Source organism: Mustela putorius, unplaced genomic scaffold (assembly GCF_011764305.1).
Source record: "Mustela putorius furo isolate JIRA1106 unplaced genomic scaffold, ASM1176430v1.1 tig00000765_pilon_pilon_pilon, whole genome shotgun sequence".
NCBI classification, from domain to species: Eukaryota; Metazoa; Chordata; class Mammalia; order Carnivora; family Mustelidae; genus Mustela; species Mustela putorius.
Window position 1 is genome coordinate 5,286,495 of NW_025421470.1, and position 16,149 is coordinate 5,302,643.

The following is a 16,149-nucleotide window of genomic DNA, read 5'->3' on the forward strand; positions in this document are numbered from 1 at the left end:
AATGGATAGTGGAAGATTATATTTCAATAATAACTAACGTACTTGGCATGATCCCGTATCATAAAAAGATGCAATTTTGTTCCTACAGTGAAAACATCCAGAATCTTTTCACAAATGAGTTTTCCTCAAATAAGTGGGGTTTTTTTTTGTTTGTTTGTTTTGTGTGTGTGTGTGGTGTTTTTTGGTTTTTTTTATTTTTTTTTTTGGGGGGGTGGGAGAGAAGTTTTGCTGCTGTTTTAGTGACCAATTATTGTAATTTTAGAGATTCAGTCTTCCTAGAACCATAGATTATAGACTATGGCAGCCACATTAAGAAAGCTGAGACCTAATAACCCATTAAATGAGAAGAATATTACTGCCTCTCGGACTTGTCACTCACTCCCACTGTACCCCCCAAATAACAGGATTTATTCAACAAGCTTCAACACACTTATTGAGCACCTATTCCGACCACATACTGCTCTAAGTCGCAGGGATATATAGGGGCAGAAAGGAAGGGGCTACCCCTTGAAGAGCTCCTATCCCAGCAGAAGAGACAGATCACAAATGAGATAAGTTCATTAAACATATGCTCAAGAGTTTTCAGCACTGAGGAAACAAAATGCAACAGAGGGCGGGGAGGGGCAGCATCAGCAGTGCCCAGAGCTGGACCAGCCTGGCTCTATTGAGAAGACAGCACCTACACCAAGCCCTGAAGCCAGGGAGGGAGGAGCCACATGGCCACTATCTCAAAGCAAAGGGGACAATAGTGCGAAGGGAGAGAGGAAGAATTAGCTTCTGAAGCTCAAGGTTTGTTGGGCCATGTTTATGCCTTTTGTTACAGAACTTGACAGCATGCATTCCTTCAAGGAGGAGGAAAAACTTACTTCCAGCTTTGATTGTCTTTGTCTATGAAGTTCAATCATATTCTAAGTCCTCGTGCCCACCGCAGTGGGGCACAGTGGCTATTTAGCATACTTCCTGTGTGGGTCTGACAGTGGTCCCCTTATTGTTAAGTACAGTCTGCGCTTGGGTTCATAGTGTTTAATAGAGCAGCCGTGGACTGCCTCATAATTATTCATGATGAGCAGAAGGAACTAGCTCACATTTCTATTTTTGGTGCAAGGACAAGCTCAAGTCCCTAGTGGAGTTTCTAAACAGACCTTTCAGATACTCACAGAGGAGCAGTTCCCCATCTGTTTTTGTGGAAATAGAGCTTGTCTAAATGGCAGCCCCCAAGTCACCAAAATGTTCTTCATTTCACACAAGTATTAGAAACTATGCTGTAAAACACACACACACACACACACACACACACACACACACACACCCAGAGTGAAAGCGCAGTTAAGTAAATAATTTCAGAAAGCATATAGACCATGTGAGAAATTCAGGCCAAACGTTTGAATTTGGGCTCTGCATAATTAGCATGCACTAGCTACGTAACCCAGTTACTCTTCTGCAGAGCAAGAAATCTGGTTCAAGATCAAGTCCTAAGTAGGAATGATGCACCTTTCAGAAGATGTCGTTTCTATAGGTTCTTTTGTTTATACTCAAATGAGGGAAAGGCCATTACAAAATATTCAGAATATCACCCCAGTCTTCAACATGCAAATGTCTATAGGGATTCTTGTGTGAACTTGACCTTCAGAATATTAACATTCCTTCAGCTACAGGGTTCAAAGGGTTCAAAGGTAGGTGAGTTGTCGTCAATAAGAAAGGATCCAGGACTCCTGGCGAACGCTTAGTTGAGAAAAAAAAAAAAAACATTTCAGACGTAGTACGGATACCCTGTTATTGTTTTCTACTAAAGTAACTAATGAAGAGGTAAATCATCGAGTGAAGTAGAAATTTTTCTCAAAGTCGATTTTAGATTTATGGATGCCATATTTTATCACATCAATGAATTAATTTGAATGATTGTTGGTCCTTAGAAGTTGTTTGAATATACAGGTGACATAATGCAGGCATTACGGGTGCTGACCCCTGCATACAGTTGAAAATCCACACATAACTCTCGATTTCCCCAAAACTTAACTGCTCGTAGCCTACTGTTGACCGAAGCCTGACCCATAACATAAACACTCAGTTAACACATGTTTTGCATACTCTATGTATTATATACTGCATTCTTACAATAAAATAAGCTAGAAAAAAATGTTTTTAGGAAAACCATAAGGAAGAGAAAATATTACAGTACCAGCCTGTGTTTATGGAGAAAAATCCACATGTACGTGGGCCCCTCCAGTTCAAACCTGTGCTCTTCAAGGGTCAGCTCTACATTATTTTGAAATCTTCTCAATCCTTACAGCTCTGTAAAACTGCTCAATCCCTCCCGGGATGCAGATTTCTAATTAAAGCCTTTGTTGACTTTTTTGTGTGTTTTTGTGAAACGTGCAGATTATTATTTTCTTTTCCTGGAGGCTTTGACTGAATCTGATTGTCCCATGCCATTTTACCACCTGTTTTCATTTACTTCTAGAAGACAGCTCACTCTGAGAGTAATTTTCTGGTACACAAATTCTTACAGTAGTTGGGTTTTGTTTTTAATTCTAAAATGTGATATGAGTTAGGATAAACTAGTGTCAGGGAAGTTAACACGGTTTAGGATTTGTCACTGGAACAAAAATAAAGTGACACCAGATGTAAATACAAATCCATTAGTCGAAACCCCACCCAACCAGCAGCCAGCACACATGCTTTCTCCCTTGCCACCACTGGAACATCTCCTGTCTGACAAATGGAAGTGCTGCTGGTTTAAAAATCACCTTTTTTTTTCTTGTTTGTTTTACTTAGCGTTACATGAGAAGGGGAAATTCCAAACGTTCTATCAAAATGGAACCAATTTCTATTGACAGTTTTCATTCTTTGAATCTTGCAACTGACTGTTGAAGGTTCATACTATAAATATCATTTGAAAGAGGGAAAATATTTTTTCCTTCTCCTTTCCTCCTTTTCCTTCCTTGCTTTTTTCCCCCTCCCCTTCCCACAAGGTATTCAAATAATGTGATGCTAGACCTAGTTGATATATAAGCACATTCCAGCATCATGTAAGTCTGAACTGCGTTTGTTCATAAATCCCCTCTATTTTATCCCCAGTAAGAATACCCGGACTTCGGACACCTTGAGCAAGCAACAGCAGACCTTGAGGATGCACATTGACATACCCAGGGCTCAGCTTTTGATTGAAGAGAGAGACACAATGGAGACCATCGGTAAGGGGCCTTGTTCATGGCTTCACACAATGTGTCTGCTACAGCCATGCCCTCTCCGCCCAAACCCCAGGAGTTATGGGAACATCTTGAGAGCTACATGAGCAAAGTAGAAGGAAGATGATTGTTATTGAGGATAATAATAAATACCAGCAAATGTGGAGGGGAAATTAACTCACACGTGGCTCAGAGGTCACCTGAAACAGGAGTTCCCCAACCTTGATCCATGTTGTGTCTTTCCTGGAGGCACTATTGGTGATCCTCCAAAGACCAAACACCTGTAATCAAATAAACCTAGAAGGACCACACATTAAAGCCCCCTCTGGAAATCCACTCAGTGCCTTCTTCAGCTCCCAGGCCTTCATTAAAGAAAACATGTAAACTCTACTTATCATTTAACATACAAGTGTCTTTGCACGAGCCACCTCTTCATCATCTTCCAACACCCTGCAGACACCCTGGAATGGGTTCCTTGGCAGTGCTTTGGGAAACACCCAGATCTGTGTTTCACTTGGAGGACTTCCATGTCTGGCTCTCCCAGTAACCCCCTGTCCTGACTCCTTCCAGCCGTCCCCAGCTCTCCCAGAACCCCCCTGTCCTGACTCCTACCAGCCATCCCATTCAAAATCTGCCATTCCCTATTTCCTTCTGCCTCAGATGTATTCAAGCCAGAATCAGAGACTTCATATTCCCATTGCAATAATGATCAGAACAGCTAACGTTTGCTGAGGGCTCTCTAATGTCATCTATTTTATAAGCACTTTATGTGCATCATTTCATTTAACCCACCCAATCAATGTAGGAAAAAGATACTACTTTGTAATTGGGACATTGAGAGATTATGCAGAACCAGGCAGGACACCCGCCCAGCCACCAGCTTAGCCTCCTGGACTGTCACCATCTGATTCTATATCAATAAGCTACTTCCCAGAAGCCCTCACCTTAGAAATATCATTCAGCTTTCCAGTATCCATGGAAACAGATTCTGAGACAGGTTGCCCAATCTGGCCCTTTTGAAACTTCACTCTGTGTTTGTTCTGGAAGGTGTTTGCTGGCACTTGGTCCCAGGGCAGCCCTATCCTGTGGTTTGGCTAAAACTACCCCACTCCTGGCACCTATGCTAGAAGCCTCCTGCCAGGAAAACAGTAGTAAATGGCCAGATTGGCAGAACATCTCCATCGCTTTTTGCCCCCTTCCTGCATGATTATGTTTTAATAGAATAGCAGAGACACCTCAGCTTAAAGGCTCCTGAATCCTAAGGCCTGAGCTGCTCTTGCTGGCTTTAAGTTTGGCCCAGGCATAAGAGCTCTTAAAGAAGGTTGGTCAAGCCCTGTATGGCCCTCAGTCAACCAAATTCAGTTGAATACTACCTGTGTCGTCTGAGTGCTCACTACTCATCCTAAATATACAAGATTTTATTTGCTAGCTCATGTCAAGACAAGCACCATGCTTTGTTCCTGACCATCTTTATCTTCCAGGAGTATGGCTGGAATCTCTCTTATTGAACTCAATAGTTTAGGCATGAAAACCAAAATTTCCTTTGAAACATCAGTTCAAAAATCAAAATATAATTCCTTTGACCTTATAATATAGTTATAACATTTGGTAAATCTTCCTCATCAGACTTGTTAACCCTTGTCCCACAGTGGTTCAAATAGGTAGTCATTGCTAGCCCAATACCAGAGAAAGGTCTGCCCATCATTCTGTCCAGAGTCACTTCCCTTCACCTGAAATGTGTCCTATTATTTACAGGATCATTGATCACCAAGAATCGTTGACCTCCCGGTGATGCTTGACAGTTGGTCGATGGCATTTTCTAATTATTGGGAAGTAGAAATGTGATGCTTTAAAACACTCTGGGCTCTGACTACAAGAATCCAATAGGAGAGTGCCATTAATTTCTAGCCAGAAGGAAAGGTTAGCCTCACCCACTGACAGGCACCCAAAGTTTCCCATTAAGAGTTTATACCCTAGTGCCACAGATAATCAGGGGTGCTCTCTGCAGGGCTACGTGTCGGCAACCAGAGCACATTAGTATTATCAGTGAAAAACAAATGTAGATATTGGGCTTCTGCTGTCAGGTCCAATTGTCAGAACCTGTTTCTGGAGAAAGGCCGCCCAGTGTGGGGACCAGGGGAAGGCTGCGGCGTGACCCCCTGCGCCGAGTCGTGGCTCCTACTGCACACCCCACGCTGGGATGCCAGCAGACACCTTGGCAGTCTCTCCTCTGTCTTCCTGCCAAAAAATTTTATTCTAACTTCAAGAGGCTTTCCTCTCCTGCCAGAGCCTGAGTAATTGGATTTTGTAAGGTTCATTCTGTTCAGGGCCTTTTTTGGGCACAGAAGTCTAACTGTGTTGTTTATGACTTTCACATCACCATTCCTGTCTCAAGGCATGCCGCAGCGTGGTCCCAGCTGACTGATAAACTCCTATGAACAACATCCTGGGCTACGGTGCTTGAAAATGTATGAATATATCCACATATCCTAACGGAAGCGTCCCTTGGAGTAAAAGAGCTCTCAAGGAAGTGTGGAAAGTATCACAACAAAGTAATGAAAATCTTGAGACAACCAAATAATGACACACAGCTCAACCAACTGCTTCCTTTCCATGCACTAAAATGCTCCCGATCCATCTGAACCCAGTCTCCTGCTTCCCTAACCTTAGGAAGCCAACTAGGGTTGGAAACCTGACAAGTGAGTCACCTCGAGAAGTTAATTAAAGGACGTTCCAGAGTAATTAAAGCTCAGAAGAGGTGAGAAGGAAGGGAACATACCTCAGACTCTCTCAAATGGAGGAATCAATAAACTCGGAAGAAGAGCCCTTCTCTCCCCCTCCACTCCCCCAACCCCATACCCTGGCCGGCGTGAGAGCCCCTCGAGTGTAGACCGCTATGGTGGGGTTCTTCTAAGCCTGCAGACAGAGCTGACTTGCAGTGGAGCCCCATCATGGGGTGGTGCCGGCTTCTCTGCGGACAGCTCCATCTGAGGCTTTGCCAAACACAGAATTCCCGAACTCTGTTAAACAGTCAACAGCAACAAGAAGCCTCCCCAAATCAGCGTTCGCCTCGTGAGGAGGCCCTCTGAGGTGCGTGCCTCTCTCACGTCCGCGCTCAGAAAGCCGGCCCTACAGATGACCTCCGACCCCTACAGATAACCTCCGACCCCTACAGATGACCTCCGACCCCTACAGATAACCTCCGACCCCTACAGATAACCTCCTTTCGGTATTCTGCAGCGGTTCTAACGCAGCGCTTGCATTTTAACTTGTTTTTGCTATTTTAGCCGAGGTCGTAACTGTTGTTGTAATGAGCGATAACACAAGGGCCTGGGGAGGGAAGGCGAGGGAGACGCGGAAAGAGGGTAAACCTGTCTGGCTTCCTGTGTCCCTGCCATTCTGCAGACGATCGCTCCACGGTCCTGTTAACGGATGCTGACTTTGGGGAGGCAGCGAAGCAGAAGTCCCTGACGGTGACACACACGGTACATTACCAGTCAGTGTCGCAAGCCACTGGGCCCCTGGTGGACGTTTCAGATGCGCGGCCAGGAACGAGTAAGTGGTCAGATGGCGCAGACCGTGTGTGTGTGTGTGTGTGTGTGTGTGTGTGTGTGTGTGCTGGCAGTGCCGACAAGATATGGACGCTCTGTCCCCGTCCGATGGAGGTGGAACTCACTGGCCCCGTGTCTCAGAAATAAATACCTATGATAGTAGCTTTCACGGGGACAGTGTGTTTACTGTCCGATCTGAGCTGGTATCCAAATTGTGTCAGTTGAACCCAGTAACCCTTGGTAGTGATTTACTATGAAAGTGCTAGAAATTCCAGGTCAAGGTATTTTTTTTTTTTTAATTTGGATGACACTAGAAAACAGGAAGGTAATTAACATTAGTGAGTATGTACTCTGTGACAGGATTAGGATTAAAAGTTTATGTCCTATACGTTATCTGTAAGGCAGCCCTGCAAGGAACCTACTTATAATGGATATGAATAGATATGATAGCCTCTGTTTTACAGGTAAAAAAAAAAAATGGATCCTCAGAGAAGTTAGGTAAACAGCCCAAAGTTGTATACACAATGCAGAATGAAGCCAAGATTGAGCTGTGGGTCTGTCTTTGGACCTTGTGCTTTCCTCCTGCACATGCTTTTTCAGAAAAATTGTAGTCTTGGCTAATCCGGGGATTATGTTTGACTTAGTTATTAATATCTGCATCCATAATATATGGGAATTAATTACTGAAATGAAATTAAATCTCTTAATATGTATCCAGAGCTTATTAATTAGACATTCTCACTCCTTCATAATTGAAATTGTTTCTAAATCTCTTTAAGGACTGAGAAATTGATGTCCCGATTATTATCTTTTTGAAAGCTTTGATGTCTAGCTTTTAAATCTCTAATCACTCTGCAAAAAGTTAGATTCTCAGAGTGTTATAATTAGAAAAATAAATATTACGATGTTAAAAACCGCTTTTCATAAGTTCCGACTCGAAAGGCATTTGTGAAATGCATCAAGCACCATGAAGGAAACCAGTTGGTTTCTAATAACATCATAATTTGAAAATGGTTTGAAGTGTTACTGAAATTCATTTGAAAAATTGTCCTCAAGAACATGCTAAAGATATCTTTTATTTCCTCTTTTGTCTAACCTCTCCCCCTTCTTTCCCTAATGACATCCGCACACAGTGAAGACCGGAGCAGCCATGAGAGAGAGTTAACTGTGCAAGGGAGTAGGAGTGAGAGCCTTGCCCTTAGGAACTGCTTCATGGTCCTTGGTATTCTCTCCAGCTACTGGCTTCCCTCTCATCATTTGCCTGGTCCAGGGTCTGGACACTTCAGGAGGCTGCCCAGATGGGTTTCTGAGCCACTGTCTGCTGTGCAGTGGAGGAAAGACTACAGACCCCGGGGGACTAAAATGGATGAATTCGTGACCTCAGAGGTTCACGGCCAGGCAGCATGGAAGCAGACGGAGACATTAGCAGGAAAATAGGAAAGAGGCAGAGGAAATAGGGCAGGTGCCCACGTAGTGGTTCCCAGACCCTTAAATGCATCAGGATCACCCAGGATGTCTGTTCAAAACCCCATTCCAGGGCTCCATCCCCAGAGGCTCTGACCCACTGGGCCCAGGAGTCTGCATTGTAAAGGACATTCTGGGAGATTCTGATGCTGATTGTCCAGAGCCCTCTAGAGAAATACTTCCCCAAGTGTTAGACCTGTGTGTGTCCCTGGCCTTTAATGCCATGGTACAGGACCTCTCAAGCTTGCCACACTCACAGCACTTGATTTCTTTCTTCCGGGAAAAACGAGGAAGCATTCCCACCTCCCCTTCCATGTGGGACTGGCAGAGCCGACAGAGGCCAGCCGTGATAGAGGAGAGGGAACTTATACCAAAGCACTGGGAACCTCCCAGCTGCGTGATCACACCCCCACCTGACTAATGGACGTATTGACTCGTGGACATTTAAAATATCAGCACAGATGTGAATGTCGGTCCTAAGCAGACACTAGAACCAGCAAGAGGCAAGTGGAAAGCTGGAGGCAGATGGGCAGCACATCCACGACTCTCAGACCTGTCACCCCAGAAGCATAGCTGGGCTGCCAGGATGCGGACATTCAGACCCAGAATCACGTACTAAGATTTTACTTGACATATGGCCCAGTGATGGGGACACGTCCCGAGACCCAAAGAGACATTGACTTCATCTTAGTGCAGGAGTCAGACGCAAACAACGAACACCATCATTCTTCATTTACCTGAGAGAACTCGGGGAAAGCAGGAGATGAGGAAGAGACAGTGAGAGAGTGAGTTGGGGGTGAGTGGGGGAGAGGATGGGAGAGGCGGCTTTGAACACGAGTCTGGGGAGCCCGCCATTGAGGAGAAAATCTGAGTCATGGCCAGGAGGCAGCCTGCCAGGCAGAGGGAATGGGAAGGAAAAGCTCCTAAGGCCTGTTGGGGCAGAGGCGTCCAGGAACGCAGTGAGCCACAGGGGAGGTGGGAGGGGAGGCGCCAGCGAGAGAGCTGGCCTGGTCGCCAGGCCTCCTGGGCCAACCTCGGGAGTTTGCTTGTCGTGCTGGGAGACCTGGGAGGCTCTGCACAGGGCTCAGCCTGATGACCCCGTCACCTTGAAGCAACCACAGCTTCCAGAACGCTGCTTCCTTCCTTTGGGATGAACTTCATCCCGCAGTGTTTACAAACATTGGGCAGAGCTCCTCAAATGCATTCCTCAGTCTCTAGTCCAAAGCAACCAACCAACCAACCAACTTCAGAGCTATTCCTTTCATAACGTCTGCACAACATTATCAATAAACAATCTTCGGGAGTAGCTTTTCCTTAAATATTCCTCCCAGAACCACATAAGGAGGGACGAAGAAATCGCATTTTTCATTTAGAAGTGGAAACAGTGGGGGGTCCGCCTCCCACACCCACAGATGACCCCCAGCTCTCCGCTTGCGCCCTGTGCCCCCGAGTCTGTCATGGTGCCCACATGCAGACGCCTCTTCTCTCGGTCCCATGTGGTTGGTTCTCCACACCACAGCTGAGCGCATGTGCAGAGAAGGATCTAGAGTCTGCTTCCTCGGCGGCAGGCGGCATTATTACTCTGTTCTAATGATTCTAGGACGGCGTGGTCAAGGTCAGGCCTCTCTAGTTTAAAGAAGAGCATGTACGATATGTTGTTTGCACACTATCATGACTTCATCGTAGAAGCTATGTTTCTAGGCTTTTTTTTTTTTTTTTTTTTTTTTTTTTTTTTTTTTTTTTTTTTTTTTAGTTTTCCCAACTTGCAATAAAGATTCATTATTAGGTTGGGAGAAATCCCAACAGTGGGCTATGTAACTCTTCAATGAGAGGAAATTGGCTGTGTCTGCAGCTCTGTTTGTGTCCCTGTCTGTCCCTGTGGGTTAGGGTACAGGACAAAGAGGGGCATCTCTTGGTGTCTGTGTCTGTGTCCCCTGCCCCCAGCTCCAGCTGCAGGGTCTGACACACAGTAGGCACTCAGTAAACAGACTTAAATATCAGCCCACTGTCAAGTTCTGAAATCAGAGTAAAAGGGATGGAAAAGAAAGGATGTTTAACCTTTTAGACAGTACGCAGGCAGTCCACTTGGCCTCTCTGTTCTCCATTTCGTAAGACATCTGATAGGCTGGAGGTCTGGACCCAGCCGATTGGAGGCTGCAGGTATGTACGCAGGGTCTCCCAGCACAGTCCATGGAGACGACCAATGAGATCATCACAGGAGAACTTGAATCAACTCTCTTGGGCACAAACAAATTGTGCAAGGGTACAAAGACATAAGAAGTGAAACGTGTTAGACTTTACCTGGGGTTTGGGGTCATATTTACATGGAAGCCATCCCTTTGTCACCACCCACCCATCTGGACCAAGAGCATGTACAAGCACCCTTGATGCAAAGAGGGCTAGATTGGGAATGACTAGGAAGCACGCCTGTCCTTAACAGCTCTACCCTTCAGCTGAAGCATGGGAACTCTCTAGCATCTGGTCTTGACTTTTTTTTTTAAGATTTTATTTATTTATTAGAGAGAAAGAGAAAGATCATGAGCAGGGGGAGCAGGAGAGGGAGAAGCAGTCTTCCCACTGAACCCCAGCGGGGGCTGGGGGGTTTGATCCCAGGATTCTGGGATCATGACATGAGCCAAAGGCTGACACTTCACCCGTGAGCCGCCCAGGTGCCCCTTGTTCTGATTCTTTAATGAGTGTATTTTTTCTACGAAAGCCTCTCTAAACAGAGTTTCTAACCTTCCTGATCCATGCACCGAATCTCTTCCCACCCTTTTCCCAATAAGCAGGATGTGCTCCAACCCTTTCCAAGTGTTTGTCACCCAGGAACCAGGCCAGGCCCCGAGATCTATTGAGCTCCTCCCTCCTTGTGTCACATCAGCCCTATGGTAGGTGAGGTGATAAGTCTGCTCTCCGAGATGAGGGAAGTGGGCACATCTGAGAAGCTCACCGCCAGCGAGTAGTGAAACTGGGTCAAAGGCAGGCAACCTAACTCAGCCGCTCTGTGTCTCAGTGGGGCGGGTGCTTCTTAGGGGACATCTGGGGACTGAGCAGATTTGCATATAGAAGTAGGGAGAGGTCCCGGCGTGCATCGACTCTTTTTTCACTGAGTCTTTGAAAACCAATGCACACTCTATCACCCAGAGCTGTACTCAATACCATACTACGGGAAAATACCTGATATAGGCCAGGAAATCCCGTATATAATGAGCTTTTGGTAAATATTTGTTCCTTACATGATGGGAATGCTCAGGCCCCTCGGCGTCATCACCACGTGCAGCGGAGGCCACAGTCCCTACAAGATAGGCCAGCAAATGCCAGAGAATAAAAGCAGATTAATACCCAGATCACAGTACACATGACATGTTTTATAACCCTATTAGCCACAAAATCCTCTCTTATCCCAAATTCAGGATGATTAAAATAATTTGATTCACTGGGCAGAAAAGCTTAATGTAGGTTCAGACCCAGTCTTGAAAGGCCAAGAGTTATTTGTGTCACTTATCTTCTAATTTGTTGGCTGTTGAGCAAGCATGATGGCTCATCACTAAGTTGCATTTGTATCAGGATGGTAGGGAGCCAAATAAAATGCTTTCCATGCAGGGGCAGTAAATGTCAACATTTCTTTAGTAGATTACCTGGTAGGGCCTACAAAGGAGACTACCAAGTAGATGCCAAGTCAGATTTTCACTTCAGCTGCTATCTTAGGAGCTACCATACCAAAGAGTTCAGCTCAGGTACAAAACAGCTCCCAAAACCTGATTTAAAAAAAAAAAAAAAAAAAAGTGTGTCAACCACCTCAATATTCTACCTACTGAGATAATTCTGCCTCTAGGATGGTTGCTTAGAGAAGAACAGAATTGCAGCCTGTGATTTAGGGAAAGTAATATCATGACCTATATTTCCAGCATTATCAGGCCACTGATAAAACTGTCCTCATCTAGAAAAAAAGGATAATGAACAAAATTAACTTGAAAAGAGTTCCAGCTTTGAATAGAGGTTGGCATGTATAGCGTGACCATGGAATTTTCCACACAGGGTGATCTCAGTGAGAAAGAGGCTACAGTCCTGCCCCACTATGGGTGGGCAGGTCAGTGGGAGGAAACACAGGAGGGAGTTTGGGGGTTTGATAAAACAGCGTCCTTGAGGTGGGAAGATCAAACGGATACCCACCCACCCCACCACCCAAGCATCCGTGACAGGAGTAAATCTGATCCATGACTGTTGCTGCAAGAAACTTAAAGAACAAAAGTGAGAACCTTCCAAAAATTTTTTTTAAAAAATGAGAATCCTCAAGTCTTATGTAAGGGATAGGGTAATTTTTTGGAAAAGTTTCATTAGCATTTAAATAACAAGCTTCATTTATTGAAGCTCTCCTTGGGAAGTCCATTGTACCTGGAAGATACTTAGCCTCCTACCCATGAGAATATTTTTCTATCTCTTTGAGGACCTCTCTCTCAGCATTTCAGTGGAGAAGCACAATTATCATTCATGCCTTGCTGTCCAGAGAGCCTGGCACTCGAGCCTAACACATTTACATTCTAATCAAGGCAAAAAAAAATATATCTTCCAATAAATTCTTCTGTGGAATTTTGCAAGGAAGGGATGAAACCTGTCTTAAAATCAATGCCCCAAAGAATATGCACTGAGATGAAGCATTTTGATGACCCAGGAAATCTTAAAATATATCGATTTGGCTGCCATCTTAATGCTTCTCTCCAGCACTGTAGAATGATGGATTAGATTCAAAGTCCAATGACTAGAATTCGCAAAGAGGAAAATCCTACATTTAAAAGGAAAGTCCTTTTACCACTTCTAAGTGTCTGCCTCCCATGATCCAAACTGGCATTACAAAGGAGGCAGTGTCACAGGAACACTGTATTAGACACTTAGATGTCCAGGGTGGGGAATATCTGTGGTCAAGTGGTAGACAATCTTTGAGCCAACCCATGCCGTCCTGGGCTCCCTATTTACCACTTAATAGCTGTGTCATTTCTCTCTGCCTCCACTGTCTCACCCATAAAATGATCTTGGGCTCTGTGGGTTCATCCAGGGGACTCTGTGTACCGGATATTATTGTAGGCTCTGTGAATGGACCTGAGGATGAACACCCTTACCCCTGCCCCAAAGAGACCTCCAGGTCCACGAAGGCATATTAGTAAGTCACTGTCCCAATGCTAAGGGTTTTCCATCTCAGTGTTGATCTTTTGGTCCTGCTCCATTAGGGCTGACTAGTCAATATTGACTGTGGTCTTGAGAGATGGCCAGACCATCTTGGTGGCAGTTACAAAATCCAGATACCGATTAACTGTGTATGCTCTGCATTGAACGTCCCATGTCTTGGACAAAGTTCAGACAATTCTCTTAAAAAGATGTTACCATATGCAAAGGACTAAGGGGAAGGTGTCATTCTTCTCATCTGGGAAGTTGCAATTTAGTTGATGAGTAAAATAATCCTACTCAAGGCAATGAGTAAATGCAAAACCGCAATAAAACTATATTGTTTCCTAGAGCTGCTGTAACAACATACCACAAACCAGGGTGGCTTAAAAGAACAGAAATTTTTTGTCTCACTGTTCTGGGACCCAGAAATCCAAGTGCAAGATGTCAGCAGAGTTACGCTTTTTCTGAAATCTGTAGAGAAGGGTCTTTCCTCACTTCTGCCTAGTTTCTGGTGATCACTGTCGATAACCTTTGACATTCCTTGGCTTACAACCCCAGCACCTCAATCTCTGCCTCCCTTGTTCCATGGTTGTCTTCCCTCTGAGTGTCTGTCTCCTGTTCTTAGAAGGACACTAGTTCTATTAGATTGAAGGCTGCCCTACTCCAGTCTGACTTTATCATAACTAATGACATCTTCTGTGACCCTATTTCCAAATAAGGTCACATTCGGAGGTCCTAGGGATTAGGATGTGGACATATCTTTTAAGGAGACATGATTCAACCCATAACAACCCCTTAAGGTATGAGAACTATAAAAAAGAGGCCATTTTGGAGCATATTTGGCCTAACATGGAAGATGGTGGTTATTCTCTTGAAGTTTGGGTGATGTGTGTTGAGCCAGAAAAACATTAAGGACTGAGAGGAAGGTTTGAGTCCATAACTCCTGAGTCCAGATCTAATGTTCTCTATCCAGCAGGACTCTTTAGAATGTCTACATTTCACATTAATGTCTCAGTCCATAAGAGAAAGGAAATGGATTCTCTGGACAGGGGCAGTCAGGGAAGGCTTCCTGAAGGCAAGAGTCCTGCAGGGGTTTCTTAGAGCTGGCTGGAGAGAACCACGCTCAACACTTTGTTCATGACTGAGCATACTCCTAGACACTAAGAAATACGTTATTCTTGGCTCTTTGCAGATCCCACCACCAGGAGGAATGCAAAGGCAGGACCCACAGCAAGAAACCGGTATGCCAGCCAGTGGACCCTTAACAGACCCCACCCCACCATTTCAGCACACACCCTCACCACAGACTGGAGGCTGCCGACGCCCAGGGCTGCGGGATCAATGGACAAGGAGAGTGACAGCTACAGTGTCAGCCCCTCACAAGACACAGGTAGGAGTCTCCACACCTCCTCCGCAACCCTGCGGATGAGCATGGCCCACTTATGCTCCTTCAAGGTCACTTTCAAATTGTTAGGCCGCTTATGTAACAGGTACCAGTACAACCAGGCAGCATTGATGATGCCCAAGGCCCGGTGATTTCTGCAAAGCAAACTCCAAAGGCATCTGTTTTGCAGGTGTCCTGAATCTCAGGAAAGTTCCTACCCCACTGAGAGACACAGACACTTTAAAATTTTCACCCACACGATTGCAATAATTCCTGATTATATTCTGAGGGCACACATGACCCACTACCATCTCTGGGTTTAAGAGGCTTCACTTGAAATTTCATGGCAAGGTCATAGCACCCTCTATAGGGAACATAGGCTGATCCTCTTGACAATTAAACAGGGGCTGATTATAAGGTAAGTCATCCAGTCTGTGCCATCAACCACCAAGATTTCATTTCAGAGAGAAGACAGGGCCTAAGAATAGCACCGGCCTGTCCCACCCCCCACCTTAACTTTTGAAAAGAAATTATATCTAAACCTAATAGCTGTAGGAAATTTGCATACTCATTTTCTTTTGTTCTGGCTGATATACTTTAAAAATAGTGTTCCAAAGGTGGAGTGTTACCCTGTACATTTATTTTTATGGCTGTTATTTCTCTCAGAAGAGTCTCAGAGTTCCACAGAGGTGATACAAAACTTTTTAGTGTGTAAAATAGAGATTCCTCTGACCAAGACACTCCTCCTTTGCTCCTGATGGCTCTCTGGGCCCCATAAAGGATGGTGATCACAAAGGATGAGTCTGAGGGACCAGGGGCAATTCTTCCTACCTGCCAGTTTTGTGCAGCGTCACGGGCTTCATTTCCAACCACCATCACGCCCTCCTTGCCAGCCTGGGGCTGGAGGAGCCTAACAGCAGAGCTCAAATCATTCACATCAATTAAAGTCTCTGTGGGACAGGCTGATTCACAAGTCAGAGCAGGGTGGACACTGCCGTCCGTGTACACCATGTTCCCAATTATTCACCATGTTCCCAATTATTTTAACGAAATGCAGAATTTTTTAAAGGTTATTTATTTATTTATTTGACAGAGAGAGAGAGAGAGAGAGAGAGAGCACAAGCAGGGGCAGAGGGAGAGCAAGAAGCGGACTCCCTGCCGAACAGGGAACCTGATGTGGGACTCGATCCCAGGACCCTATGATCATGACCTGAGCCGAAGGCAGGCCACTCAGTGGCAGAGCCACTCAGACGCCCTGAAACACAGAAATTTTTAAGCGTTGCTGGCTGACGACAGTGTCCCAGGCTGGGAAAATTTCAGCTGAAACCAAGTTCCATGAGCCCAATTTACCAAGGCACACAGGGCAGGTCCCATAGTGACAAAGGCAGTTCTCAGCCAA

The 16,149-nt window shown here is 45.1% G+C and overlaps 1 protein-coding gene across 1 annotated transcript in view; it reads left to right on the forward strand.

The window, feature by feature from the left end:
• Positions 1-16,149, forward strand: part of DSCAM (DS cell adhesion molecule) — a 765,964-nt gene that overhangs the window by 733,847 nt on the left and 15,968 nt on the right. The window contains exons 31-33 of the mRNA XM_045084552.1: positions 3,079-3,194; positions 6,594-6,743; positions 14,559-14,756. Of these exons, the coding sequence (XP_044940487.1) occupies positions 3,079-3,194; positions 6,594-6,743; positions 14,559-14,756 (464 nt within the window). The remainder of the gene's footprint in view (positions 1-3,078; positions 3,195-6,593; positions 6,744-14,558; positions 14,757-16,149) is intronic.